Genomic DNA, 27,364 nt, shown 5'->3' with positions numbered 1-27,364 from the left:
AATAATATTTCTTACAGTGGCTAATTTGTACACAGCAGTTCTAAGTGCATTGTACTGCTCAGGTTTGTCCAATTTTTTGTCGTCTTGCCTCTGAATCAGATAGGCATGAATTCAGGTCCCATTCCAGAAACTTGAACATAAAATTCTTGGTTGACACTGCAGCACTGAGGGAGTGCAGCACTGAGGGAGCGCAGCACTGAGGGAGCGCTGCACTGAGGGAGTGCAGCACAGAGGGAGTGCTGCACTGAGGGAGTGCTGCACTGAGGGAGTGCAGCACAGAGGGAGTGCTGCACTGAGGGAGTGCTGCACTGAGGGAGTGCTGCACTGAGGGAGTGCTGCACTGAGGGAGAGCTGCACTGAGGGAGTGCAGCACAGAGGGAGTGCTGCACTGAGGGAGTGCAGCACAGAGGGAGTGCTGCACTGAGGGAGTGCAGCACAGAGGGAGTGCTGCACAGAGGGAGTGCTGCACTGAGGGAGTGCTGCACTGAGGGAGTGCTGCACTGAGGGAGTGCTGCACTGAGGGAGTGCTGCACTGAGGGAGTGCAGCACTGTTGGAAGGTGCAGATTTCGGAATGAGGTGAATGAGGCCCCATTTACTGTCTCAGGTGGATGTAAAATATCCCATGTCCTGATTCAAAGAAGAGCTTGGCAGTTACCTCAGTGACCTGGAGGTCCTACAGGACCTCGAGGGTTGTAATCTCGGGATTACTCCCTGTGCCACGTGCCAGTGAGGCTAGAAATAGGAAGATAGAGCAGCTAAACACGTGGCTAAACAGCTGGTGTAGGAGGGAGGGTTTCCATTATCTGGACCACTGGGAGCTCTTCCGGGGCAGGTGTGACCTGTATAAGAAGGACGGGTTGCATCTAAACCGGAGAGGCATAAATATCCTGGCCGCGAGGTTTGCTAGTGTCACACGGGAGGGTTTAAACTAGTATGGCAGGGGGGTGGGCACGGGAGCAATAGGTCAGAAGGTGAGAGCATTGAGGGAGAACTAGGGAATAGGGACAGTGTGGCTCTGAGGCAGAGCAGACAGGGAGAAGTTGCTGAACACAGCGGGTCTGGTGGCCTGAAGTGCATATGTTTTAATGCAAGGAGCATTACGGGTAAGGCAGTTGAACTTAGAGCTTGGATTAGTACTTGGAACTATGATGTTGTTGCCATTACAGAGACCTGGTTGAGGGAAGGGCAGGATTGGCAGCTAAACGTTCCAGGATTTAGATGTTTCAGGCGGGATAGAGGGGGATGTAAAAGGGGAGGTGGAGTTGCGCTACTTGTTCGGGAGAATATCACAGCTGTACTGCGAGAGGACACCTCAGAGGGCAGTGAGGCTATATGGGTAGAGATCAGGAATAAGAAGGGTGCAGTCACAATGTTGGGGGTATACTACAGGCCTCCCAACAGCCAGCGGGAGATAGAGGAGCAGATAGGTAGACAGATTTTGGAAAAGAGTAAAAACAACAGGGTTGTGGTGATGGGAGACTTCAACTTCCCCAATATTGACTGGGACTCACTTAGTGCCAGGGGCTTAGACGGGGCAGAGTTTGTAAGGAGCATCCAGGAGGGCTTCTTAAAACAATATGTAGACAGTCCAACTAGGGAAGGGGCGGTACTGGACCTGGTATTGGGGAATGAGCCCGGCCAGGTGGTAGATATTTCAGTAGGGGAGCATTTCGGTAACAGTGACCACAATTCAGTAAGTTTTAAAATACTGGTGGACAAGGATAAGAGTGGTCCGAGGATGAATGTGCTAAATTGGGGGAAGGCTAATTATAACAATATTAGGCGGGAACTGAAGAACATAGATTGGGGGCGGATGTTGGAGGGCAAATCAACATCTGACATGTGGGAGGCTTTCAAGTGGCAGTTGAAAGGAATACAGGACCGGCATGTTCCTGTGAGGAAGAAAGATAAATATGGCAATTTTCGGGAACCTTGGATGACGAGTGATATTGTAGGCCTCGTCAAAAAGAAAAAGGAGGCATTTGTCAGGGCTAAAAGGCTGGGAACAGACGAAGCCTGCATGGAATATAAGGAAAGTAGGAAGGAACTTAAGCAAGGAGTCAGGAGGGCTAGAAGGGGTCACGAAAAGTCATTGGCAAATAGGGTTAAGGAAAATCCCAAGGCTTTTTACACGTACATAAAAAGCAAGAGGGTAGCCAGGGAAAGGGTTGGCCCACTGAAGGATAGGCAAGGGAATCTATGTGTGGAGCCAGAGGAAATGGGCGAGGTACTAAATTAATCCTTTGCCTCAGTATTCACCAAAGAGAAGGAATTGGTAGATGTTGAGTCTGGAGAAGGGGGTGTAGATAGCCTGGGTCATATTGTGATCCAAAAAGACGAGGTGTTGGGTGTCTTAAAAAATATTAAGGTAGATAAGTCCCCAGGGCCTGATGGGATCTACCCCAGAATACTGAAGGAGGCTGGAGAGGAAATTGCTGAGGCCTTGACAGAAATCTTTGGATCCTCGCTGTCTTCAGGGGATGTCCCGGAGGACTGGAGAATAGCCAATGTTGTTCCTCTGTTTAAGAAGGGTAGCAAGGATAATCCCGGGAACTACAGGCCGGTGAGCCATACTTCAGTGGTAGGGAAATTACGGGAGAGAATTCTTCGAGACAGGTTCTACTCCCATTTGGAAGCAAATGGACGTATTAGTGAGAGGCAGCACGGTTTTGTGAAGGGGAGGTCGTGTCTCACTAACTTGATAGAGTTTTTCGAGGAGGTCACTAAGATGATTGATGCAGGTAGGTGTTGTCTATATGGACTTCAGTAAGGCCTTTGACAAGGTCCCTCATGGTAGACTAGTACAAAAGGTGAAGTCACACGGGATCAGGGGTGAGCTGGCAAGGTGGATACAGAACTGGCTAGGCCATAGAAGGCAGAGAGTAGCAATGGAGGGATGCTTTTCTAATTGGAGGGCTGTGACCAGTGGTGTTCCACAGGGATCAGTGCTGGGACCTTTGCTCTTTGTAGTATATATAAATGATTTGGAGGAAAATGTAACTGGTCTGATTAGTAAGTTTGCAGACGACACAAAGGTTGGTGGAATTGCGGATAGCGATGAGGACTGTCTGAGGATACAGCAGGATTTAGATTGTCTGGAGACTTGGGCGGAGAGATGGCAGATGGAGTTTAATCCGGACAAATGTGAGGTCATGCATTTTGGAAGGTCTAATGCAGGTAGGGAATATACAGTGAATGGTAGAACCCTTAGGAGTATTGAAAGTCAAAGAGATCTAGGAGTATAGGTCCACAGGTCATTGAAAGGGGCAACACAGTTGGAGAAGGTAGTCAAGAAGGCATACGGCATGCTTGCCTTCATTGGCCGGGGCATTGAGTATAAGAATTGGCAAGTCATGTTGCAGCTGTATAGAACCTTAGTTAGGCCACACTTGGAGTATAGTGTTCAATTCTGGTCGCCACACTACCAGAAGGATGTGGAGGCTTTAGAGAGGGTGCAGAAGAGATTTACCAGAATGTTGCCTGGTATGGAGGGCATTAGCTATGAGGAGCGGTTGAATAAACTCGGTTTGTTCTCACTGGAACGAAGGAGGTTGAGGGGAGACCTGATAGAGGTATACAAAATTATGAGGGGCATAGACAGAGTGGATAGTCAGAGGCTTTTCCCCAGGGTAGAGGGGTCAATTACTAGGGGGCACAGGTTTAAGGTGAGAGGGGCAAGGTTTAGAGTAGATGTACGAGGCAAGTTTTTTACGCAGAGGCTAGTGGGTGCCTGGAACTCGCTACCGGAGGAGGTAGTGGAAGCAGGGACGATAGTGACATTTAAGGGGCATCTTGACAAATATATGAATAGGATGGGAATAGAAGGATACGGACCCAGGAAGTGTAGAAGATTGTAGTTTAGTCGGGCAGCATGGTCGGCACGGGCTTGGAGGGCCGAAGGGCCTGTTCCTGTGCTGTACATTTCTTTGTTCTTTGTTCTTTGAATATTTATCCCTTAAATCAACATCCCCCAAAAAATGATTATCTAGCCATTATCACAATGCTGGTTGTGGGAGCTTACTGTGTACATACTGGCCACCATATTTCCAACATTACTTCAAAACATTGGCTGAAATGTGTTTTCGGAAGTTCTTAAGTCATACCCTTCATCCCTTCTGCCATTCCTCCCTTTTCTTCCTTTCAAGAAGTTTTTGATTTGCAATGTCAAACACTGAAGAGTATCACTGCTGGCTCCTATTTAAATATCTTGTTTTTGATGAATTTCCATTAATTCATTTTGTATTCATAGTTCAGGGAAATTTCACAATTTATGTACTGCACCCCAGCCCCAGTTAGTGAGTTAGTGGCCTTTCTTGTGTTACAATTTTGAACATATTTGAACAAGTAAAGAAATATTACAATATTGGCCAGGACACCAGGGAGATCTCCCTTACTCGCGGCCAGGCATAAATATCCTGGCCGCGAGATTTGCTAGTGTCACACGGGAGGGTTTAAACTAGTATGGCAGGGGGGTGGGCACGGGAGCAATAGGTCAGAAGGTGAGAGCGTTGAGGGAGAACTAGGGAATATGGACAGTGTGGCTCTGAGGCAGAGCAGACGGGGAGAAGTTGCTGAACACAGCGGGTCTGGTGGCCTGAAGTGCATATGTTTTAATGCAAGGAGCATTACGGGTAAGGCAGATGAACTTAGAGCTTGGATTAGTACTTGGAACTATGATGTTGTTGCCATTACAGAGACCTGGTTGAGGGAAGGGCAGGATTGGCAGCTAAACGTTCCAGGATTTAGATGTTTCAGGCGGGATAGAGGGGGATGTAAAAGGGGAGGCGGAGTTGCGCTACTTGTTCAGGAGAGTATCACAGCTATACAGCGAGAGGACACCTCAGAGGGCAGTGAGGCTATATGGGTAGAGATCAGGAATAAGAAGGGTGCAGTCACAATGTTGGGGGTATACTACAGGCCTCCCAACAGCCAGCGGGAGATAGAGGAGCAGATAGGTAGACAGATTTTGGAAAAGAGTAAAAACAACAGGGTTGTGGTGATGGGAGACTTCAACTTCCCCAATATTGACTGGGACTCACTTAGTGCCAGGGGCTTAGACGGGGCAGAGTTTGTAAGGAGCATCCAGGAGGGCTTCTTAAAACAATATGTAAACAGTCCAACTAGGGAAGAGGCGGTACTGGACCTGGTATTGGGGAATGAGCCCGGCCAGGTGGTAGATGTTTCAGTAGGGGAGCATTTCGGTAACAGTGACCACAATTCAGTAAGTTTTAAAGTACTGGTGGACAAGGATAAGAGTGGTCCGAGGATGAATGTGCTAAATTGGGGGAAGGCTAATTATAACAATATTAGGCGGGAACTGAAGAGCATAGATTGGGGGCGGATGTTTGAGGGCAAATCAACATCTGACATGTGGGAGGCTTTCAAGTGTCAGTTGATAGGAATACAGGACAGGCATGTTCCTGTGAGGAAGAAAGACAAATACGGCAATTTTCGGGAACATTGGATGACGAATGATATTGTAGGCCTCGTCAAAAAGAAAAAGGAGGCATTTGTCAGGGCTAAAAGGCTGGGAACAGACGAAGCCTGTGTGGCATATAAGGAAAGTAGGAAGGAACTTAAGCAGGGAGTCAGGAGGGCTAGAAGGGGTCATGAAAAGTCATTGGCAAATAGGGTTAAGGAAAATCCCAAGGCTTTTTACACTTACATAAAAAGCAAGAGGGTAGCCAGGGAAAGGGTTGGCCCACTGAAGGATAGGCAAGGGAATCTATGTGTGGAGCCAGAGGAAATGGGCGAGGTACTAAATGAATACTTTGCATCAGTATTCACCAAAGAGAAGGAATTGGTAGATGTTGAGTCTGGAGAAGGGGGTGTAGATAGCCTGGGTCACATTGTGATCCAAAAAGACGAGGTGTTGGGTGTCTTAAAAAATATTAAGGTAGATAAGTCCCCAGGGCCGGATGGGATCTACCCCAGAATACTGAAGGAGGCTGGAGAGGAAATTGCTGAGGCCTTGACAGAAATCTTTGGATCCTCGCTGTCTTCAGGGGATGTCCCGGAGGACTGGAGAATAGCCAATGTTGTTCCTCTGTTTAAGAAGGGTGGCAGGGATAATCCCGGGAACTACAGGCCGGTGAGCCTTACTTCAGTGGTAGGGAAATTACTGGAGAGAATTCTTCGAGACAGGATCTACTCCCATTTGGAAGCAAATGGACGTATTAGTGAGAGGCAGCACGGTTTTGTGAAGGGGAGGTCGTGTCTCACTAACTTGATCGAGTTTTTCGAGGAGGTCACTAAGATGATTGATGCAGGTAGGGCAGTAGATGTTGTCTATATGGACTTCAGTAAGGCCTTTGACAAGGTCCCTCATGGTAGACTAGTACAAAAGGTGAAGTCACACGGGATCAGGGGTGAGCTGGCAAGGTGGATACAGAACTGGCTAGGCCATAGAAGGCAGAGAGTAGCAATGGAGGGATGCTTTTCTAATTGGAGGGCTGTGACCAGTGGTGTTCCACAGGGATCAGTGCTGGGACCTTTGCTCTTTGTAGTATATATAAATGATTTGGAGGAAAATGTAACTGGTCTGATTAGTAAGTTTGCAGACGACACAAAGGTTGGTGGAATTGCGGATAGCGATGAGGACTGTCTGAGGATACAGCAGGATTTAGATTGTCTGGAGACTTGGGCGGAGAGATGGCAGATGGAGTTTAACCTGGACAAATGTGAGGTAATGCATTTTGGAAGGGCTAATGCAGGTAGGGAATATACAGTGAATGGTAGAACCCTCAAGAGTATTGAAAGTCAAAGAGATCTAGGAGTACAGGTCCACAGATCACTGAAAGGGGCTACACAGGTGGAGAAGGTAGTCAAGAAGGCATACGGCATGCTTGCCTTCATTGGCCGGGGCATTGAGTATAAGAATTGGCAAGTCATGTTGCAGCTGTATAGAACCTTAGTTAGGCCACACTTGGAGTATAGTGTTCAATTCTGGTCGCCACACTACCAGAAGGATGTGGAGGCTTTAGAGAGGGTGCAGAAGAGATTTACCAGAATGTTGCCTGGTATGGAGGGCATAAGCTATGAGGAGCGATTGAATAAACTCGGTTTGTTCTCACTGGAACGAAGGAGGTTGAGGGGCGACCTGATAGAGGTATACAAAATTATGAGGGGCATAGACAGAGTGGATAGTCAGAGGCTTTTCCCCAGGGTAGAGGGGTCAATTACTAGGGGGCATAGGTTTAAGGTGAGAGGGGCAAAGTTTAGAGTAGATGTACGAGGCAAGTTTTTTACGCAGAGGGTAGTGGGTGCCTGGAACTCACTACCGGAGGAGGTAGTGGAGGCAGGGACGATAGGGACATTTAAGGGGCATCTTGACAAATATATGAATAGGATGGGAATAGAAGGATACGGACCCAGGAAGTGTAGAAGATTGTAGTTTAGTCGGGCAGTATGGTCGGCACGGGCTTGGAGGGCCGAAGGGCCTGTTCCTGTGCTGTACATTTCTTTGTTCTTTGTTCTTTGTTCTTCAAATAGTGCCATAGGAATTTTATGTTCACATGAGAGGAGCTTCAGTTTCGTTCCTCACCTGAAAAGACCGCGCCTCCGACATTGCAGCACTCCCTCAGTACTGCACTGAAGTGTCGGCTGGATTGTGTGCCTGAGTATCTGAAACGGAACTTGAATGTGTGACTTTCTAACTCAAAAGATGAGAGTTAGAACATAGAACATAGAAAAATACAGCACAGTACAGGCCCTTCGGCCCACGATGTTGTGCCGAACCTTTGTCCTAGATTAATCATAGATTATCATTGAATTTACAGTGCAGAAGGAGGCCTTTCGGCCCATTGAGTCTGCACCAGCTCTTGGAAAGAGCACCCTACCCAAAGTCAACACCTCCACCCAACACTAAGGGCAATTTTGGACACTAAGGGCAATTTATCATGGCCAATCCACCTAACCTGCACATCTTTGGACTGTGGGAGGAAACCGGAGCGCCCGGAGGAAACCCACGCACACACAGGGAGGATGTGCAGACTCCGCACAGACAGTGACCCAAGCCGGAATCGAACCTGGGACCCTGGAGCTGTGAAGCAATTGTGCTATCCACAATGCTACCGTGCTGCCCTTAAGGACAAATAAATCTACACTATATCATTTTACCGTAATCCATGTACCTATCCAATAGCTGCTTGAAGGTCCCTAATGTTTCCGACTCAACTACTTCCACAGGCAGTGCATTCCATGCTCCCACTACTCTCTGGGTAAAGAACCTACCTCTGACATCCCCCCTATATCTCCCACCATTCACCTTAATTTTATGTCCCCTTGTAATGGTTTGTTCCACCCGGGGAAAAAGTCTCTGACTGTCTACTCTATCTATTCCCCTGATCATCTTATAAACCTCTATCAAGTCGCCCCTCATCCTTCTCCGTTCTAATGAGAAAAGGCCTAGCACCCTCAACCTTTCCTCGGAAGACCTACTCTCCATTCCAGGCAACATCCTGGTAAATCTCCTTTGCACCTTTTCCAAAGCTTCCACATCCTTCCTAAAATGGGGCGACCAGAACTGTACACAGTACTCCAAATGTGGCCTTACCAAAGTTTTGTACAGCTGCATCATCACCTCATGGCTCTTAAATTCAATCACTCTGTTAATGAACGCTAGCACACCATAGGCCTTCTTAAAGTTCTGCCACTAAGCCTCAGCTGGCACCTGTCTTAATCCATATAGTCAAATAGAAATATTAGCAAACATTAATATCAAAAAACTGTTGAAAATTTAGAATAGTGCTTCAAATAAACATACTAACAGTTACAGAAAATGGTGAAAAAGTTTGGAAAAGCAGGTTAAGTTAAGAAAACGACTATTTGGATCAGTTTGGTATTTCAGTGCATAAAATGTATAACAGTTTTTGAGCTGTACCTGTGTTAATGGCAGGATATAATCATGTACAGTTCTAGCCTGGTACTTTTCGTATGTTGCATCAACACATAGTAATAATAATAATCGCTTATTGTCACAAATAGGCTTCAAAGAAGTTACTGTGAAAAGCCCCTAGTCGCCACATTCCGGCGCCTCTTCGGGGAGGCCGGTACGGGAATTGAACCCGAGCTTCTGCCTTGCTCACCAGCTGTTTAGCCCACTGTGCTAAACCAGCCCCTGTGCTAAACCTGCCCCTGATCCTGGGGATAATTTTCAATCATGTCTGACTGCAGTATTCTGCCCAGAAAATTAAACACAGCTTCGTGAAACTAAAGGGTAATGCTCATTGATTTGGCATGGAGCGTATGAGGGACTATGGGAGTGGCTGGGAGGCATGGATAAAACTTTTTGAAATTGCCTTTCAAAAGATTCCCAGAATCATGATTATGGTTCATGGCTGCTCTGAGGGTCCATGAACCACGAGCCATGAAGAAGTTGGCCTGCCTCTGTGAAAATTGCAGGGCGCTAGGGCTTCCCACGTCACAATAGAGCTGACCAGGTCAGGAGTGCAGGGTGCAGGCGCTCTAGTCGCAACCTAAACTCATTCTGGCAATAATTGCCAGTGTTGGGAATATGGGCAGGAATCTGGGAAGCAGGTTGTGCCTGCCACCTTTAAATGGCTCCGGAGTTGTCCCAGCTCCACAGAAATCTGGCCAACAATGTAATTTTTCCCGTTATAATTTTAAGTAGAGAATTATCATTGAATATGATGGGGTCAATTTTGGTCTTCCAGGGTGAGGCCAGGTGGAGGTAAGTGGGCTATGGATAATGCCCTCCCAGAGGATATCTGTTATTATTTTCTGAGTCCCCTGATTTGGGAAATTAGACATGATTGTAGATTCATAAGGGCCTTCAGCAACGTAAAGGCAAGTTTTTCTGTGTGGCTAAATCAAGGAAGTAACATTTTGATGCTGCAACAAGGACAACGTTTTTATTTACAGTTGAGGAATGCTGGTAGAGGGAGGTCCTCTTCCCTTTGGAAGATGAGTTGGTGAACAGCACATGTGGCACAAATGAATGTGATCAGCTTTATCTCCAGTACCTGATGCAGTACACAGAGAAATGTCATGATCTCATCAAGGCTGTCAGGTCAGACTCCCATTGCACCTCTTGTTCTTTCTGCCGGATCCTACTTTTTCCTTTCCCAGCTCCTTACCTGTGATTGTCCACAGCAGGGGAGACTTCATTGTGTTTCCTTTTTGCTTTTACTCACGCCCTCAAAACCTGCTGCGGCCCTCACAACACCTCTCGGCCACACACATTGCTTCTTCCTGTCATCATTCATTCTAAACTGACTGATACATGCCAAGGATTCATAGCCCTTGCACAAAGCACATACTTACCACCTTCCAGTCTTCTTGCTCACAGTAGAGACAGACAACCAGTAAAATCCCAAGTGACACTCTTCAATCACCACCCCCCCACCTTACGGACGTGATTGCCATTCACATAAGAATAGGGGGCGGGATTCTGTGATCCTGAGGCTAAGTGTTGACGCCGTCGCGTTTCTCGACAGCGTCAACGTGGCCTCAGGATCAGCAATTCTGGCCCCTACAGGGTCCCGGCATGAACTGGGCGCTGTGGGATCCGGGCATGAGCAGTGGCACCGGCGCCAACGCGTGCATGCGCAGTGGCTTCCTTCCGCGCCGGCCCCGACGCAACATGGCACAGGACTACAGGGGCCGGCGCAGACGAAAGGAGGCCGCCAGCCAGAGAGGCCGGCCCGCCAACTGGTGGGCCCCGACCGCGGGCCAGGCCACATCGGAGGCTGCCCCCGGGTCAGACGCCCCCCCCGATCCTTTTACGCCGAGTTCCTGCCGGCTTAGAGCAGGTGTGGACGGCGCCGGCGGGACTCGGCATTTTCACGACGGCCGCTCGGCCCATCCCGGACCGAGAATCGGCGGGCCGGCCACGTAGAGCGGCTCCCGACTGGTGCCGCACCAACCACGCCGCCACCAATGGCGCCGATTCTCCACTCTGTGGAGAATTGCGTGCCAGCGTCGGGGCAGCATGGCGCGATTCGTGCCGGTTGCGGGGATTCTCCGACCCGGCCCTGGGCTGAGAGAATCCCGCCCCAAGATGTCCATCTATCAACATCAGAGATGACAAAGCTGAAGGCCTATCACAGCAAGATTTGTTGGTTTTTATGTATTCACTGGTTTTCCATGGATGCCAGAAATCTTGGATGTCTAATTTATCTAAGAACACTGTGGAGATGATACCAATTATTTATCATTAACAGATTAATTCACAGAACTTTTAAAATATCTCAGTACCTACAGGGATTCCTGCGCATGGCGTCAGCTTAGAGCTTCAGCTCTTCATGGAACTTTGTGTGGTGTCAGTACTTAACTCTCTTGCTCCACTCTCAGACTTAAGCAATCAAGTTCAGTTACAGAGATCAGAGAACTGACTAACATAAGCAAACACAGATCAATCAATGGATTGAATGCTACATTGGCATCTTCTTTCCCTCTTGTTTGTCTACTTAACTCTTTCAGCCACAGTCTTGCCAGTCTTCTGCACCTCATAACTTGTTATGATGTGATGCTTTTCATTGAAACTATGATCAAATCATTGTTCCTCTCCCTTTTTTCCAGACCAATCATGTTATGTCCAAATTAATATTCAAGCTTCTGCAGAATTATAATTTTTGCTTTTATTTCACATTCTAGGAAGCTCTCTGCAAAGAGGTAATTAGAACTCAGCAATATACACAGACCTTCTGGAGTCTAATAGCTTACTACTTCTTGTGTTCAACTAAAAATATGCAACTATAATATTTATCAAATCAGAAGATTTGAATGCTAGTGCCAAACAGGATGTATATGAGCACATAGCTCACAATGCACCTTGCTGTTACCATGTCAAGAAGTACACCAGAAACTGGCATCCTATGTTAATTCGATAGTAAATCAGGCCACTATGGACGCCAGAAATCTGAAACAAAACAGAAAATGTCAACAAATTAGTCAGCATCTGTGGAGAGAGAACTGACAGGTTAATATTTCAGCTGTGATCCCTTATTCAGAATTGAGTTGCATTATGGATTCACTGAGCAGGAGCAGCCAGAGATAGCAAGGATGTGCTGATTGTTGGGTAGCTCATAGAATCATAGAATCCCTACAGGGCAAAAGGAGACCATTCGACCCATCGAGTCTGCACCCACCCTCTGAAAGAGCACCCTACCTCGGCCCAATCCCCTGCCCCATCCTCATAACCTGGAACCCAATCTAACCTTTGGTCACTAAGGGACAATTTAGCAAGGCCAATCCACCTAACCTGCATGTCTTTGGGCTGTAGGAGGAAACTGGAGCACCCGGACACATGGAGAATGTGTTAACTCCACACAGTCACCCGAGGTTGGAATTGAACCCAGATCCCTGGCAGTGTGAGGCAGCAGTCCTAGCCACTGTGCCACCGTGACGCACAGTGTCTCAGATTCATAGAAGAGGGCAGTGATACAGAATTTCAGCCACCAAAAAAAATCACTTCTGTGGACCAGTAATTGCTGAAGACATTGCTAGACAGAGGGGTTCCAAAACATGTTGCACATTATAGTTCAATCCAGTAGCCACGTGTGTATGGTTCTCATCTATCGCCTCATCATTTGCAGTCAACCATGGAATACATATTTACCTCATTACCTGTTGCAAGAGTGACCACATTCCCCACCCCCTGGAAAACAAATGATTAATACCATCTGCCAGAAATGCTTATATTAGAGCCAAACAGACTCTTGCTCTTCCTTCAACTCTGCCTTAGGCTGGCTAGGAGGTCAAATAAACTGGGACTCCACGTAGATCAGTGATCTCCTAGAGTCTGCTCCCCTGTGCATCAGTCGGAATGCTGAGCTGTAAATTAGGGTCAGTTGTACAGTGGGAGTGGAAAATAAAGTAGTTTTTCATGATGACAGCACTTGGATACCTTTGCAGCCCTCCTATCTGAGCAAATATCCCATCCTGATGTCAGCAAATAAGCTGGGCCAGATTGCCCAAAGAGGCATCCAATTGTTGTAGTCTGCATTCTGGCCCTTTCAGTGCTGCACTCCTACAGGTTGGCGATCACAAGTATTTTAGGAGCCCTTGAATGACTACAACCTCCTCCTTCAATGTTGTAGCCACTAGGGATCATCTTAAAATATGTAAAAGAACACTTTGCACAGATTAATGTGACCAAAGCTGTGCAGACCTTGGTACAAATCATTCAACGTGGTATTTGAGATGTTTGTGTGCAGAAACTGTTCCTCTAGTGGCAAGTGACTTTGCAATGTTAAGACATGGTGGCGTAAATAGCAACTTTGAATAATTATGATATTAGGCTTGTAGGTTAGAAGGAGTAAGACAGATGTTGGGAATGAATGGGAAGCAGGAATCTTTGATGAGCTGCTGTCAGACAGATCTGGCTAGAGATAACTATTGAGACACCTTCTACTTCTTCGTCATCTTCTATGCCATCACAGCCTTCTCGTTCATCATGCAGCAAGCCATCCTCCAATGGTAACTCCATGTTGTTGCCCTCATTGCATAGAAGGTGCATGCAGCATATTGTGATCAAAAAGGACCCTCCTTGTGGGCCATGTTGGTGGAAGCCACTTCTCCTTCCTCTCTCCTCACATTGCATTCTTCACTCACATAGATCCTATCACAAGTACCATGATATATTCTGCTGTCTTTATGCTTGGAGGATACTGCTTATACACCATGAAACAGTCTTGTATGCTACAAAGAAGTCCTTATTAACAATACTGATCTATGTACATACTTACAGTAGGTATACTGGATCCCTACTCACCTCTAGACTGGCCTTAGCTCCAGATCATGTGCAATCTTACATCACCGTGTAGGCGGTACTGTACTCAATCTCGTGTTAGTCCATTAGGTACCAGATCCTTTTACTACACTTGCCACTCCACTCTTGTCTCTCTTCACTTCCATCTAAATTCTGTATGGTGACTCCAGTAATCTGCTGTAGTTGACCCATAGATCTAAACATATAGGCTGGGATTTTCCCGCAATTGGCGGGACGGCCCGACGCCGGCACCAAGAGCAGCGCGAACCACTCCGGCACGGGCTGCCCGGACATTGCGGAATCCTCCGCATTTCCGGGGGCTAAGCCGGCACCGGCGGGGTTGGCATCGTGCCAACCGGCGCTGAGGGGCCACCGTGGGCCGGTGCGAGTTGGCGCATGCACAGAACCGCCGGCGTGTTTCTTGCGAATGCGTAGGGAGTTTCTACTTCGCGCCGGCCATGGCGGAGCCTTACAGAGGCCGGCGCAGAGGGAACGAGTGCCCCCATGGCACAGGCCCGCCCGCAGATCGGACGGCCCCGATCGCGGGCCAGGCCACCGTGGGGGCCCCCCTCAGGGCCGGATCCCCCTGCAACCCCCTGAGGACTCCGCTACCCGCCTTCCAAGCCAGGTCCCGCCGGGATGGACCATGTCTATTTCACACCAGCGGGACTGGCCGAAAACGGGTGGCCACTCGGCCCATCAGGGCCCGGAGAATTGCCGGGGTGGCCGCTGCCAACGACCCCCGACCAGCGCAGCGTGATCCCCGCCCCTGCCCAAAAACCGGCGCCAGAGAATTTGGCAGCCAGCGTCGGAGCGGCAGGGCGGGATTCACGCCGCCCCCGGCGATTCTCTGACCCGGCAGGTGGTCGGAGAATCCCGCCCATCATGTTCCACTGCAGAAAGTGGTTTCCTAAGAGACGTCATCAGCTAATTGCACAGTCAATAGCCCTCTTCTCCAAGCAGTGAGGCTTCCTCTTATGGTGCCATGGACAAACAATGGGAATGGCTATTACCAGGATAGTGGGCGAAGGCATGTGTGACACTCTGTTGGTGATCACTTACAGACCCATTCACACGGTGATTCATTCAGAATGCTGTTTCGTTGTGTGCGTGGGGAATATGTTGAATGTCTTTGCACTGGAAAGCAAGGCATCAGTCACCTGTTTAATACAATCATAGACTTTGGATTGGATTTGTTTATTGTCACGTGTACCAGCCTCCCCGAACAGGAGCCGTAATGTGGCGACTAGGGGCTTGTCACAGTAACTTCATTTGAAGCCTACTTGTGACAATAAGCGACTTTCATTTCTTTCATTTCAATTAAAAGTATTTTTCTGCGAGCAGCTCAACAGATCATTAAGTACATGAAAAGAAAAGGAAATAAAAGAAAATACATAATAGGACTGACTTATATTTCTGATATTTCCAATGACAACTTGGAAGGAGCTGGCAGCATAAAGGTTTCACACTGCAGTAACCTTGACTGCTATATACAGTGCTGTGCTTGCTGCAGCAGTTGTATACAACCTTGACTGCTGTAAGCTCTTCTTTGCTCGCTGTAGCACTTGACTACATGTCTTCCTGCAGGATATGATACAACTCATCACTGCCTCCTGAAGAAGCAGGTCCTCCTTATACTGTGAAGCTTAGAAAATTACTGATATGTTGTGCTGAGCCTGTGAACTCCATCAGGATAGTAAAAGAAACAAAAGCCACTTCACTGCAACGCCTATGTAATTATCTTCCCAATAAGTAACCAATCCAGGGCAGCCAATGTTGAATAATGTCTATACTGCATCTGGGCTGAATGTCCTCCACCTACACTTAAGCTGCAGCTCTAGAATGGCATTGAAGATCTTTCCCAAGTTTTTCAGTACTCCTTGTTTGTGATTTACAAAGGGATTTCTGAGAACGTCAATTGGCATTGACTGCATGATTCTTCCCAAACATGCGGCCTCTAAAACTTGGTAGGACAAGGGCAGCAAGAATATTGTAAAACCAACACCGGCAAGACTTGGAAATATATTGCTGTTCATTCACTGTCAATGTGTTGTTATGACACCCTGGGTGAGTGCACGGTCAATTCCAGTCCACAAATCCCAGAGTCCAAACACAAGTGAATTAACCAATCATTTGTATACTTTCCTGAGATCTTTAACCTTTGACTGATCCAATTAGTTACAGACACCAGGGGCAAAATTCTCCGGAAACTGCGCGATGTCCGCCGACTGGCGCCCAAAACGGCGCAAATCAGACGGGCATCGCGCCGCCCCAAAGGTGCGGAATGCTCCGCATCTTTGGGGGCCGAGCCCCAACCTTGAGGGGCTAGGTCGGCGCCGGACGAATTTCCTCCCCGCCAGCTGGCGGAAAAGGCCTTTGGTGCCCCGCCAGCTGGTGCGGAAATGACATCTCCGGGCGGCGCATGCGCGGGAGCATCAGCGGCCGCTGACGGCAATCCCGCGCATGCGCAGTGGAGGGAGTCTCTTCTGCCTCCGCCATGGTGGAGACCGTGGCGGAGTCGGAAGGGAAAGAGTGCCCCCACGGCACAGGCCCGCCCGCGATTCGGTGGGCCCCGATCGCGGGCCAGGCCACCGTGGGGGCACCCCCCGGGGCCAGATCGCCCCGCACCCCCCCCAGGACCCCGGAGCCCGTCCGCGCCGCCTTGTCCCGCCGGTAAGGTAGGTGGTTTAATTTACACCGGCGGGACAGGCATTTTAGCGGCGGGACCTCGGCCCATTCGGGCCGGAGAATCGCGCGGGGGGCCCGCCAACCGGCGCAACGCGATTCCCACCCCTGCCGAATCTCCGGTGCCGGAGAACAAAGAACAAAGAACAAAGAAATGTATAGCACAGGAACAGGCCCTTCGGCCCTCCAAGCCCGTGCCGACCATACTGCCCGACTAAACTACAATCTTCTACACTTCCTGGGTCCGTATCCTTCTATTCCCATCCTATTCATATATTTGTCAAGATGCCCCTTAAATGTCCCTATCGTCCCTGCCTCCACTACCTCCTCCGGTAGTGAGTTCCAGGCACCCACTACCCTCTGCGTAAAAAACTTGCCTCGTACATCTACTCTAAACTTTGCCCCTCTCACCTTAAACCTATGCCCCCTAGTAATTGACCCCTCTACCCTGGGGAAAAGCCTCTGACTATCCACTCTGTCTATGCCCCTCATAATTTTGTATACTTCGGCAACCGGCGGGGGCGGGATTCACGCCAGCCCCGGGCGATTCTCCGACCCGGCGGGGGGTCGGAGAATCTCGCCCCAGATTTATAAGTAAAACATTAAAAGAAACTGTTTAAGGAATAAGATGAATATAGCCTAGTAAGTATGTAGCAATGGTCTGCTAATCCAACCAATCCACAAACCCCATCCCACCCTCCACTCAGACACACACAAGACAAACATACGGTGGGGGTAGGGAAAGGATTGAAAATTACAGAGATTAAAAAGCATGAGATACTTCTTTGCTGCAGAGATAGTGGTCTTCTAATGGTGGTCTTCAACCAGAACCTGCAGTAAGCAGAATGCTTCCTGGTAAGTCACTTTCACTTTTAACAATCGTGGTCTTCACACTGAGAATCCACCTCTGAGGTCGGCTCAGTCCTGACAGGCCTCCACCAGATTGACTTCCAGTCTCACTGAGTCAATTTTAGAATTCTCTACCTGAGAATTTAAATGATGGTTGTCCATCCACTCCAGACATCGACCGCTTGTCTGCCGTTTTTGCAGATCAAGATTCACTTTCAGGAGCACTCCCACAGGTTAAACTGACTGTGGAGAGAAAAGTCAATTTCAGCTCCCTATCCTTTCAATCAGAGACTTAGGGCGGGATTCTCCGCTCCCGGGACTAAGTTTTTGCGCCGCCGTGAACGCCGTCGCCTTTCAAGACGGCGCAAACAGGGCCCGGGCACGACCACAGCGCTGGAGCAGTTCACGCCGCTCCAGCCTCCTTACGCAGCACCAAATGGGTGACTCGCCAACCCGCGCATGCGCAGTTGGGGCAGTTCATTCCTGCGCATGCACAGTTGGGCCAGGCCTTCCTGCGCATGCGTGGGGAACTCCTTACGAGCGCCGGCCCCTCACCAACATGGAGTCGGTGTTCAGGGGCCGGCCGCGGAAGGAGGTAGACCCGGGGGGGAGAGGCCGGCCTGCTGATCGGTGGGCCCTGATCACGGGCCAGACCCCATCGGAGGCCCCCTGCTGAAGGAGCCCACCTCCCTCCCCCACAGGCCACCCCCCCCAGCATTCCCGCACAGTTCCCGCCGGCAGCGACCAGGGGTGAACGGCACCGGCGGGACTGTCATTTTCTTCGCCGGCCGCTCGGCCCATCAGGGCCAGAGAATCGCCGCTCACCATGTGCGGCGATTCTCCAAGCGGCCCGGTGTGATTCTCGCGCCGCTGGTTTCGGGGGGTGGGAGAATCGCGTGCGGGTGTCGGGGCAGCGTGGCACGACTCACGCGGCGCCCCGGCGATTCTCCCACCTGGCGTGGGGGGGTGGGGGGGGATACCGCCCTCTAACCTTCGCAGACCTGATAGGAAGAGAGTGCTTAATGTCTGACCAGAACTGAGACAAAATGGAGCTCTTCTCCTAACCAGCCTTTCTTCCAGAAGGTTGTGAATGGGTCCACCAATCGAAAATCTGCCCAGATGTCCCACATTCCATGAATTAATAAAAATAAAATTGCTTCCATGACATTTCTAAATGTTTCGATAGTTCGAACAAAGGTTTACAGAGCTGCCCCCACTGCGCAGAAGGGACCTTCCCATTACCTATTAGAAGCGCACAGAGAGGACATTGCGCTGAGAATCATCAACTCTCTTGCATTTGCACCATGTTTGCCAGCTGAGTGCCATCAGCCACTGAAAAGTGAACCTTCAAACGTGAACAAGTTGGGCAGGTGCCAATCTATCAGCAGAAGGTCATCACCAGGGTATTGATGGGCTTGGTTATCTTCCCAGGGTCATTGAGCGTGCCCACGCAAAAGTGGCTCAAATTGGTTTAATGCTGTTTTGCTCAGTTTGCCCCTGAAATCAGAAATACCCGCTCTGCAAAACACAAGTCATGAAAGAATTTGAAAGAATCTGTATCTTTCTCTTCTAGATAGTGCCTAGATCACCTAAAGAAGGATGTCTCACACTGCTACCCTATGAAATATGATTGGACAGGTTTGGTGCCAGTGTAAAGCTGAAACCACTGAGCATTTTCACTATTATGAAAACGTGCTTTTGGCTGGAAAAGCAACCAGGTGTTCAGTTTTGTTTCAAAGGTGGCTCTGCAGTGCAGATACCCTTTAATAAAGAATATAGTCCTTATGAAACTGTGTTCCCGGATTTTATGGCTGTACTGTTAATTTCTCAGCACAGGTGCAGCAGTGAATAGCAGTGAAAGCCTTCCTCCATCCTCATCAGTAAACGACATCTCATCTATGTCAACCGATCAGACCCTCGCGTCGGACACTGACAGCAGCCTGGAAACTTCAGCAGGACCTCTTTGTTGCAGGTGACTAACCGTCTGCCTGAGGAGCTCCTTCTTCTTTAGAAAATGATGCAAGTACTAAATACTCAGCGCGCCTCTCTGGAAAAGAACTATTTAAAAAGGAACACGGAAGTACTGATGCTAAAATATTATGTCAAAATGCTTTGCTTATACCTCATTCCAATTAAACAAAGGCTCATTAAGAGTATTAGGCAGCAGCATTTCACATGTAAATATGTGATTATAAATTAGCTCCCTGTGGCACTTGCTTTGGCAACGTAAGGTGAGCAGGAAAGATGCAGCATTATAGTTAAAACTAAATGCACTTTTGTCTCCTTAAAGTTGCAATATGTGTTCCTTCTTCCACTTAGTATGTATTTGCTGACTATAAACACCTTGTAAAAATATATTCCTCTAAATGACCATATACATATTACCTACCAAAAACCCATGGAACTTGTGCTTCATGACAATAACTATGAAAATAACAGAAAATGCAATTCTATTAATCCTTTGAACATTGAATTTCATTGTAGTTTAAAACACAAGCAAAAATTAATTTCTGTAAGTCTAATTAAAGGGACGTCCAAAAACACAAACCATTTCTGACCATGCATTTAAACTGTAATGTTAATTTTTTGTTTAGCAATGCTACTGTCTATACTCTTTCTCTCTGTCCTAATTGGGTTGCAGTCTAGGTTTGCCTAATGCATTTAATTTATGAAAACTTATCGTAGTTGACCAATTTTCATAAAACGTTCCAATGTCTGTGGACTGATGTTACGTTAAAATGGTAAGGTGGTGGCTATGTTCTGTTATATTTTCTGTCATTTATTCAAACAAAATTGAAAGCCCTTTTAATAAATTATGACAAGGCAACACATGTCATACAGTATGGCATAATTCTGTTCATTAGCTATTGGACATGATAATATAACATTATCACTTAAAAAGAATTAAAATTGAGCAAGGAGAGCAAGCTCAATTAGGTTTGTGATCTGAATCGAGAGATTCTGAAATTCCTGCTCATACATGCATTTGCATGCTATGGTTTAAGGTGGCAGGAACATCTGGCCAGTGAAATAGAAGACATGCACATATAAAACGATTGCACACCTTGACATAGTTGGCTGCACAGAGTCTTTAGTTGCACTTGCCTGTAGTTGTGCATGATGAAACTTCCAAATATATTACTTTAAAATGGAAGGCAAAATATACTTAGATATACTGTAGGCTATTATATAATACATGATGTATGCAGCCAAGGACCTGAAAAATGTTGCTGTATTCTTAAACCCCTTTAATGCTGAACCTGCATGGATTCATTACATGTCTACTCTGCTCCCCAGCAAACATGGGGCAGAACTTTACAGACCTGTTGCAATAGGGGCAGGTCCAGAAAAGGCAGCAAACAGTTAAAAAGTCCATTGAACTCAGTGGGATCAGAAAATCCCACCCCCAGAGTTATTTTGAATTGCGTTAACCAGGATCAAATTTATTAACTGTCCACTTGAAATTACAACAAAAGCCTTAACTGGTGGGATGCAGAACATGAGAGACTGACATCCAAGACGTGAGTAATGCGCATTATACAAAAAAGAGCATTGGGGTTTACAACAAGTTCATTTTAAATCAGAAGGTTCAAATTTAGCTTAAGATCAGGACTGCAATGACACCATGCAATATTTGGTTGAGTTGCATATTTGTGAAGAAGTAATTTTTGGGGAAAAATGAATGATACTCAAATGAATATCTGAACAATTGGCTACATGACTGGATATCTAAAGTCCTTGGAACATTTCAAATGATTTGTAAAGTGTAGGTCATGCCCAGCGTACCTGATTGGACTTTTTGAAGAGCAGGTAGAAGTCATGCTTCAGGGGAGAAGATGGCATAGTGGTAGTGTCAAGGCTCTAATAATCTAGAGGTCGGGCTATTTGGGGCCACGCTTAGTCATTTCTTTGGATCCAAGGGTGATTTGTGCCCAGAATGTGCTGTGTAGGACCTGAAGACACCAGCAAAGCCAGATCCTCAGACATCAGGGTGCCATGATCTCGGAATAACCCTACTTCATGCCTTGCTCTCTTCATGACCCGCCCCTGTCCGACCCTGCCCTGTCAGGCCTCACCCTTTGGATGTGAAACTTGCCTGTGCCCACTGGCACCCTGGTACATCCAGGGTGCCAGGAGCAGTGCCATGGCACTGCCCTGCCATGCCCCTGACCACCCAAGGGCTACAAAGGTCTCTGAGCCCCCATCATGATCATCACATCCATACAGAGAATTCAGAGTGGCTGCGAGAAGGTCCTCATTGAGGAGACCTTGCACTTTAATATCTGAGTGGTGCCAGCTGCTTCTGTGGTGGAAAGGTACCTCCTGTGTAGGCATGGTGTTCAGGTATCAGAGCTTGAAAAAGATGTTGTCTCATTAGATGACTGTCAGACAGAACACCCGGCCTTTCTAGGAAGCACTTCAGAGTAGAAAAAGACCCATTATTTTAAAAAAGCATGCAGGCAGAGCACCTGCTCTTTCCAGGGAGCATGACAGAGTAGAAAAAGACACATTATGGAGAAAATGCAGTCAGGCAGCACACCTACTCAAAAAAGGGGGTGCTTCAGAGTTAATGGATCATGAACTGCTATAAAAACAAACACAGCTAATTTCTCCTTTGAGATATCATTTAGCTGTCCATCAAGAAGCTTGTAAAAGTCGCTGGGGTATGAAACTGAATGTAATCAACCAGGACAAAGGGATAAAACCAGGCATACTGCAACATTGAAACCACAGAGTCCATTGAAACTTTAAGGAGAATGAAATGCATCGCCAAGAAACAAGCTTGAGAATGGCTCTGTCCTGAGAGAGGATTTTAGGGCAGTCAGGCTGAGCTGTGTTTTGCCCTGATATGTTCTTACGGGTGATAAACAAGATGGAGAACAGGTTCCAAGGCTTCGTAGACGCAAGGCCCACCCAAGCCTCCCAGCTCCTTTTAAGAACCTCCCCACAGCATCTGGCTACAGCAGCTGTACTCCCTTTGACTGGTCACCAGGCTGGGAAACACATCCAATTCTCCCCGCGACGCACATTTCACCATTCTGCACTCGGCACTGCCCATCCCCTGTTACATTATTATTCCAATACTAAATTCCACCACACTGCCAACAATGTTTCTTTAGAGATTTTAAATTTGAATTCAGCATGATTCTTAATTTGTCTTAGCTAAATACCTATAACATTTGTAATTAATGCAGTGACATCTTACTAGTGCGATACTGTGTACTATCTGTACTATAACAGTATTTATGGGCTGATTATTGCCTCAGTAGATCCAGGGATTTCATTGTGCAGCTCCTCAAAGCACCATTACATGTTAACACTCCAAAGGTGGAATAACTGAACTAACATATAAATAAGAGTAACAAAGAAAAAGGTATCAAAACCTGTTTACGTTTGCTTTAGTGTGTGGTATGATTTTAATTCATATTTAACCCATATTTAATCATTCAACCCAATGTGAAGAAAGTTCTCTAAAGGGTGTAGGGTACTCAGTGTATTGGTCTGGGTTTTGCACTCAGCAGTGCAACGGTGACACTCGTCACTGACCTCAAATAAGTCAATGCATGAACCTACTGTGGTCCCCAAGGCCAGAGGTTTAGCTGCCTTCCGGCATGGGCTGCAGCGAAATCCCACAGCGGGTGTGTTGTAGGAGCAAAAACAGCATGGATGTGGCTTAATCACTGCTGCACAAACCGGTATGAAGGAGGCTATTTCAATCATTGGAAAATCAGCCTAAACAAACATGATTCGTTCTACAAAATTACATTTTTTTATAGAATTAATAATTTGGCTTTATTTCTAAAAATTACAAGAATTTGGATCAAATATCATTTTAAGTGTTATTCAAAAAGCTGATAAATCATGTTAGAAAGTCTTTGATTTTTTAAACAAGATTTATCACATTTTTAAAGGGTTCCATGTTAAAAGAAACCAATCCATTTTGCTTTTTTAAAATATGCTTCCTGGTAGGGCCTCTTTATTAAGTATTTACCAATCAAGAGGTGACCCCTTTAAACTCGAAATACAGGTGTACAATTTTAAAGTCTAATTAGCGAACCATATCAGCCCAGATTTGCACTGGCTCTTTATTTGTCATTTGAAGTAGTGAACGCTCAGGCTTTTGGCCCACCGCACCTCAGGATTTTTAAAAATAAATATTTTTATTCTCCTTTTTCACATTTTCACCATATTTACAACAAATAATTAACAATAACAACAAATACAATGGCAATCCCCTAGCCAACAATCCCCTCATCCCACCCACCCTCAAACAGCTCCCAACATTTTGAATACAAAACACCAATGAAAAAGAATCATCATTAATTTATTCATTCCAACGCGCCCCCCCCATGTTCAATGTCATCCAATTCGCAAAAATGCATGCTGAACAAGGCCCATGAGTTCTACAACCCTTCCATCCTCCCCCTCACCTCAAACTTTACTTTCTGATGTGTTAGTAACTCCAGCAGGTCCCCCGTCACGCCGGGGCACAGGGCAGAGAAGCCGACCTCCACCCCAACAGAATCTGCCTTCGGGCAATCAGCGAGGCGAAGGCTAAGCCACCTGCCTCCGCACCTGCTTCCAACCCAGGCCGATCTGACACCTGGAATATGGCTTCTAGGGGACCTGATTCAAGTCTCACATGCACCACCCTTGAGATTACCCTAAAGACCTCCCTCCAATACCCCTCCAGTTTTTGGCAGGACCAAAACATACACCTCTAGATTCATAAACTCCCTCGGTAACTCTGGAAGCTGCACAGCCTCTCCTACATCTGAATACTATGGTTACTGGAGCCAAAACCCAGCCTATTAAGTTTGATCATTGTTGTAGTACTATTGAGGCAACCCATGATCCAGTAGCTGTCACGTTCAACCGGTATTCAGATGAGATGTGATTAGGAGCAATCTTCTGATTGGCTGTTCACCAGGGGCAGTGCAGTAGTCTGCTTACGGCCGAAGCTGGAAACCTTGTTCCAAATTGTACCAAGGGGCGATTAGTATCATTGGCGTGGGCTGCAAGCTTTTACCAAGCATTCATTTTAGGGGTGCACACCCAGATTTCTCAGCTGAGGTAGAATAGCTGACAGCAATGATGAGAGGTGCCCTGAGGCCCATCTCAGGCTGAAGAGAACATGGCAAAAAAAAGGCTGCAGCCAAAACATGGGACAGAATCCAGCAGAAAACATGTTCCATCCAATTTTCTGGCCTCTGATTCAGAAGTCCCCTGTCACTCTGCCTGGGAGCCAATTGGGGAAAAAACATAGCAGCCAATTTGCTCACAGCAAGTTCCCACAAAGAGGAGTGAAATAAGTGACTAAATCATTTATTTTAAATGGTAGCTGAAGAATTGTAATTAATATTTTAATCATTACTGGCCACATTTCTATGTGGCACATTAACAATGTGCTGTACATGAGGTATCAATGTGACAGTTACAGAGCAGGCCAGGTACACAAACCATTCTAAAATAGTCGGGGAACTTCTACAACATTCCTAGATCTGTATCATCCACTGGGACAATCAATTATAATGTGTATTCCCGTGTAAAGGTAAGTAGCCCCTGTTCCATTCTAATATTGACAGCATCTGGACTCGAGTGGCCAAACACTGAATTAAAACTTTGACCTGTTTCCAAAATAGAACAAACTTTATGTAGCATCTAGCTCCATTGGTTGAATTAGCGATGTCCAACACAGTTTAATTTGTTTGAAATGTCTGTATAATAGATTGTAAAGTATAATGGAAATGTACTGTTAACGGTTATACTAAAATATTTCCCTCTGGTTTACCTTCTTCGCAATCTGAATTTGGTTGCCAGAATAGATGTGAAAAGCTGATCGGTAAAACACAGGATAGGATCAATGATTATTGCACTAGTTCAGAAGGTGGTGGATTCCCAATTCTATCCTAAGGTGAATAATTATCAGTACATTTGAATTACAGGATTTTATGTCGAAACAATTTCAGCAGCAAAGGTGTTGGAATTAGTCAGCCTAGTTCCCCTATATAAAAACATGCTTGCAAAGCACAATATAACTCTAAGGAGCTTTATTGCTATATTTTGTAGCAGAACATAGCTAACCACTATGCTGAATCCACTCTCCAAGTCTGCATGTTCTTACTAATGGCTTATCTTCTAAAATCAATGGCATGACAGGATATAAATGAACAATTCCTTTCTAATTTACTGCAGAGATATATGCAAATAGTTCACAGTAGGAAATTTCTCCCAGGCTGACTGGGTGACGCAATTCCATTTATGGAAGGTTATTTTCAAACTTTCTGCTTCCAAAGTTAAAATTTCAGAATGAGCAAAAATACAGCATCCCTGAGGCTTATGTCCAACAGAATTCTAACAAATATCCCTCCTATAAAGCTAATGGCACAAAGTCTATCCAAGGTTATACAGGAAGCTTCTCTCCCTGAAGGTGTGTGATGCATTATCTGCTTTTGCTAACTGTGGAGGGGCTGCTATAAAGTTTCCTGGAGCTGTCAGTCGATCATCAATCATTTTTATAATCATCATCTTTAACAGAATGTCCTTCTCTTTCCCTCATAGATTTGTATTTTTTCTTTTTTGGAAAGGGGAGGGGACAGTGGGATATGTGTGTGATCAATTGAGAGATAGTACTCCTGCATTTTGAATAGCTGAATCACGCAATAGCAATATCGAACTGCTTTCAGGTTTATTCAGAGTGTCACTGAGTGCCATCTCAAATGGAGAAAGGGTGTTTTGGGAGTTGGGAGAGGGAATGGCAACGCTGTTTTACCCTGGACAAAACATCCCCCTGGTTGAACTGAGATGTCCATAATCTGATGGGGACAGGGGAAAACTATCAAAAAGAACTGAAATTTAAATAAAATACCCTTCAACACCAGATATTGCCTTTCTAAGAATGGTAGGATTATTCAATTAACTGACCTTGTGAGGGAAAAAAAGTCATTGGTCCAGTTAATTAAGTAAACAACAAATATTTTGATGACTCCCACAATGCACTATGTGTAGAAGAATGGGGAAGAGAAAAGTAATAACTGGGCATAACAGTTCTGTTGGGACAGCTTGTATGTCTTTCCGATTCTGCAAGGGGTTTTCAAAAACATGTTTTGTTCGGGGAAGAGGATTTTGTATGAAACAAAGTTTAAAAACAATATTTTAATGAACTTCTCAATACCATTTGTCAGTCTAACTGAGAATGTGTTCATAACATCCAGGTATTTTCACTTAATGGCGGTGCAATAAGATTTCTTTCTGAGACCCCACCATTATGATGAGGTCAGCTGCGATCACAACTGGAATCTGATGTGACGACTTTGTGTCAAGTTTGATTTTAAACAAACTTTGGTGGTTGCTTTTTTTTTTGTACTGTTTGTGATCAATTTTGTTAGGATGTAAGAATGAGATTTGTGTCCGGACTCTACAGCAGTGCTGAGGATGATTGTTCCTCAAGGCCCAGCTCCAGGATAGAACTCAAATTTTCAAATCAAAACTGGAAGGGAAATAAAGCACTCAAACTTTTAAAGCTACTGTGTATGTAGAAAATATATGTATGTGATTAAAGAAATAATAAAATTCGCTTTTCAAATGGGCAATTACGTTTCTTCGTTGCATAATGATTAGTTGGTTCAATGAACTCGCATTTTTCCCGACGTGCCAGGAAGATCCTGGCCTGCACCCATCCCATCAAACTGATGGCGAAGAATACAAGACTGGGGGATGGAGGGGGCCTCAGGGTCTCCAGACCACCAGAATGAGCACCAGTTCTCTTTGTAAGGCAAGCAAACCTTTTCCAGTAATGTATTGCACCACCAAACCAGGATCTGGGCATGTGCCCTCAAATGAACCATTTGTGTTATTTATCAAGTGAGCATGCATTATGACCACCAATTACCCCCCCCCCCCCCCCCCCCCCCCTCCCAAAGGAAATCCTTCCCTTTGGGCCTCTCGATCCTTTGATGCTGGTGTTATAAGGAATGGAAGCTTTACCCCTTCAATGATCCTGGCAGAATTACAATGCAAAGTTGAGATCAAGTTTATCTGGGCCCTCACCTGAGTCACACAATGTTCATCAGAAGGAGCAAGAATTGTCAGCCTCA

At 46.5% G+C, this 27,364-nt stretch overlaps 1 protein-coding gene across 11 annotated transcripts in view; it reads left to right on the top strand.

The window, feature by feature from the left end:
- mapk10 (mitogen-activated protein kinase 10) overlaps positions 1-26,860 on the top strand; it is a 375,236-nt gene extending 348,376 nt beyond the window's left edge. For 10 of the 11 annotated variants that reach the window (XM_072496256.1, XM_072496255.1, XM_072496264.1 and 7 more), the window contains one exon: positions 19,104-26,860. In XM_072496256.1, the coding sequence (XP_072352357.1) occupies positions 19,104-19,243 (140 nt within the window). In that variant the 3' untranslated portion in view covers positions 19,244-26,860. Of the gene's footprint in view, positions 1-19,098 lie in introns of all 11 variants that reach the window. The other variant, XM_072496260.1, reaches the window with a different exon arrangement.
- Positions 26,861-27,364: the final 504 nt, after the last annotated feature.

This window comes from Scyliorhinus torazame, chromosome 3 (genome assembly GCF_047496885.1).
Source record: "Scyliorhinus torazame isolate Kashiwa2021f chromosome 3, sScyTor2.1, whole genome shotgun sequence".
NCBI lineage: Eukaryota > Metazoa > Chordata > Chondrichthyes > Carcharhiniformes > Scyliorhinidae > Scyliorhinus > Scyliorhinus torazame.
Note: the sequence above shows the minus strand (reverse complement) of the source record. Positions and strands in the feature narration are given on the sequence as shown.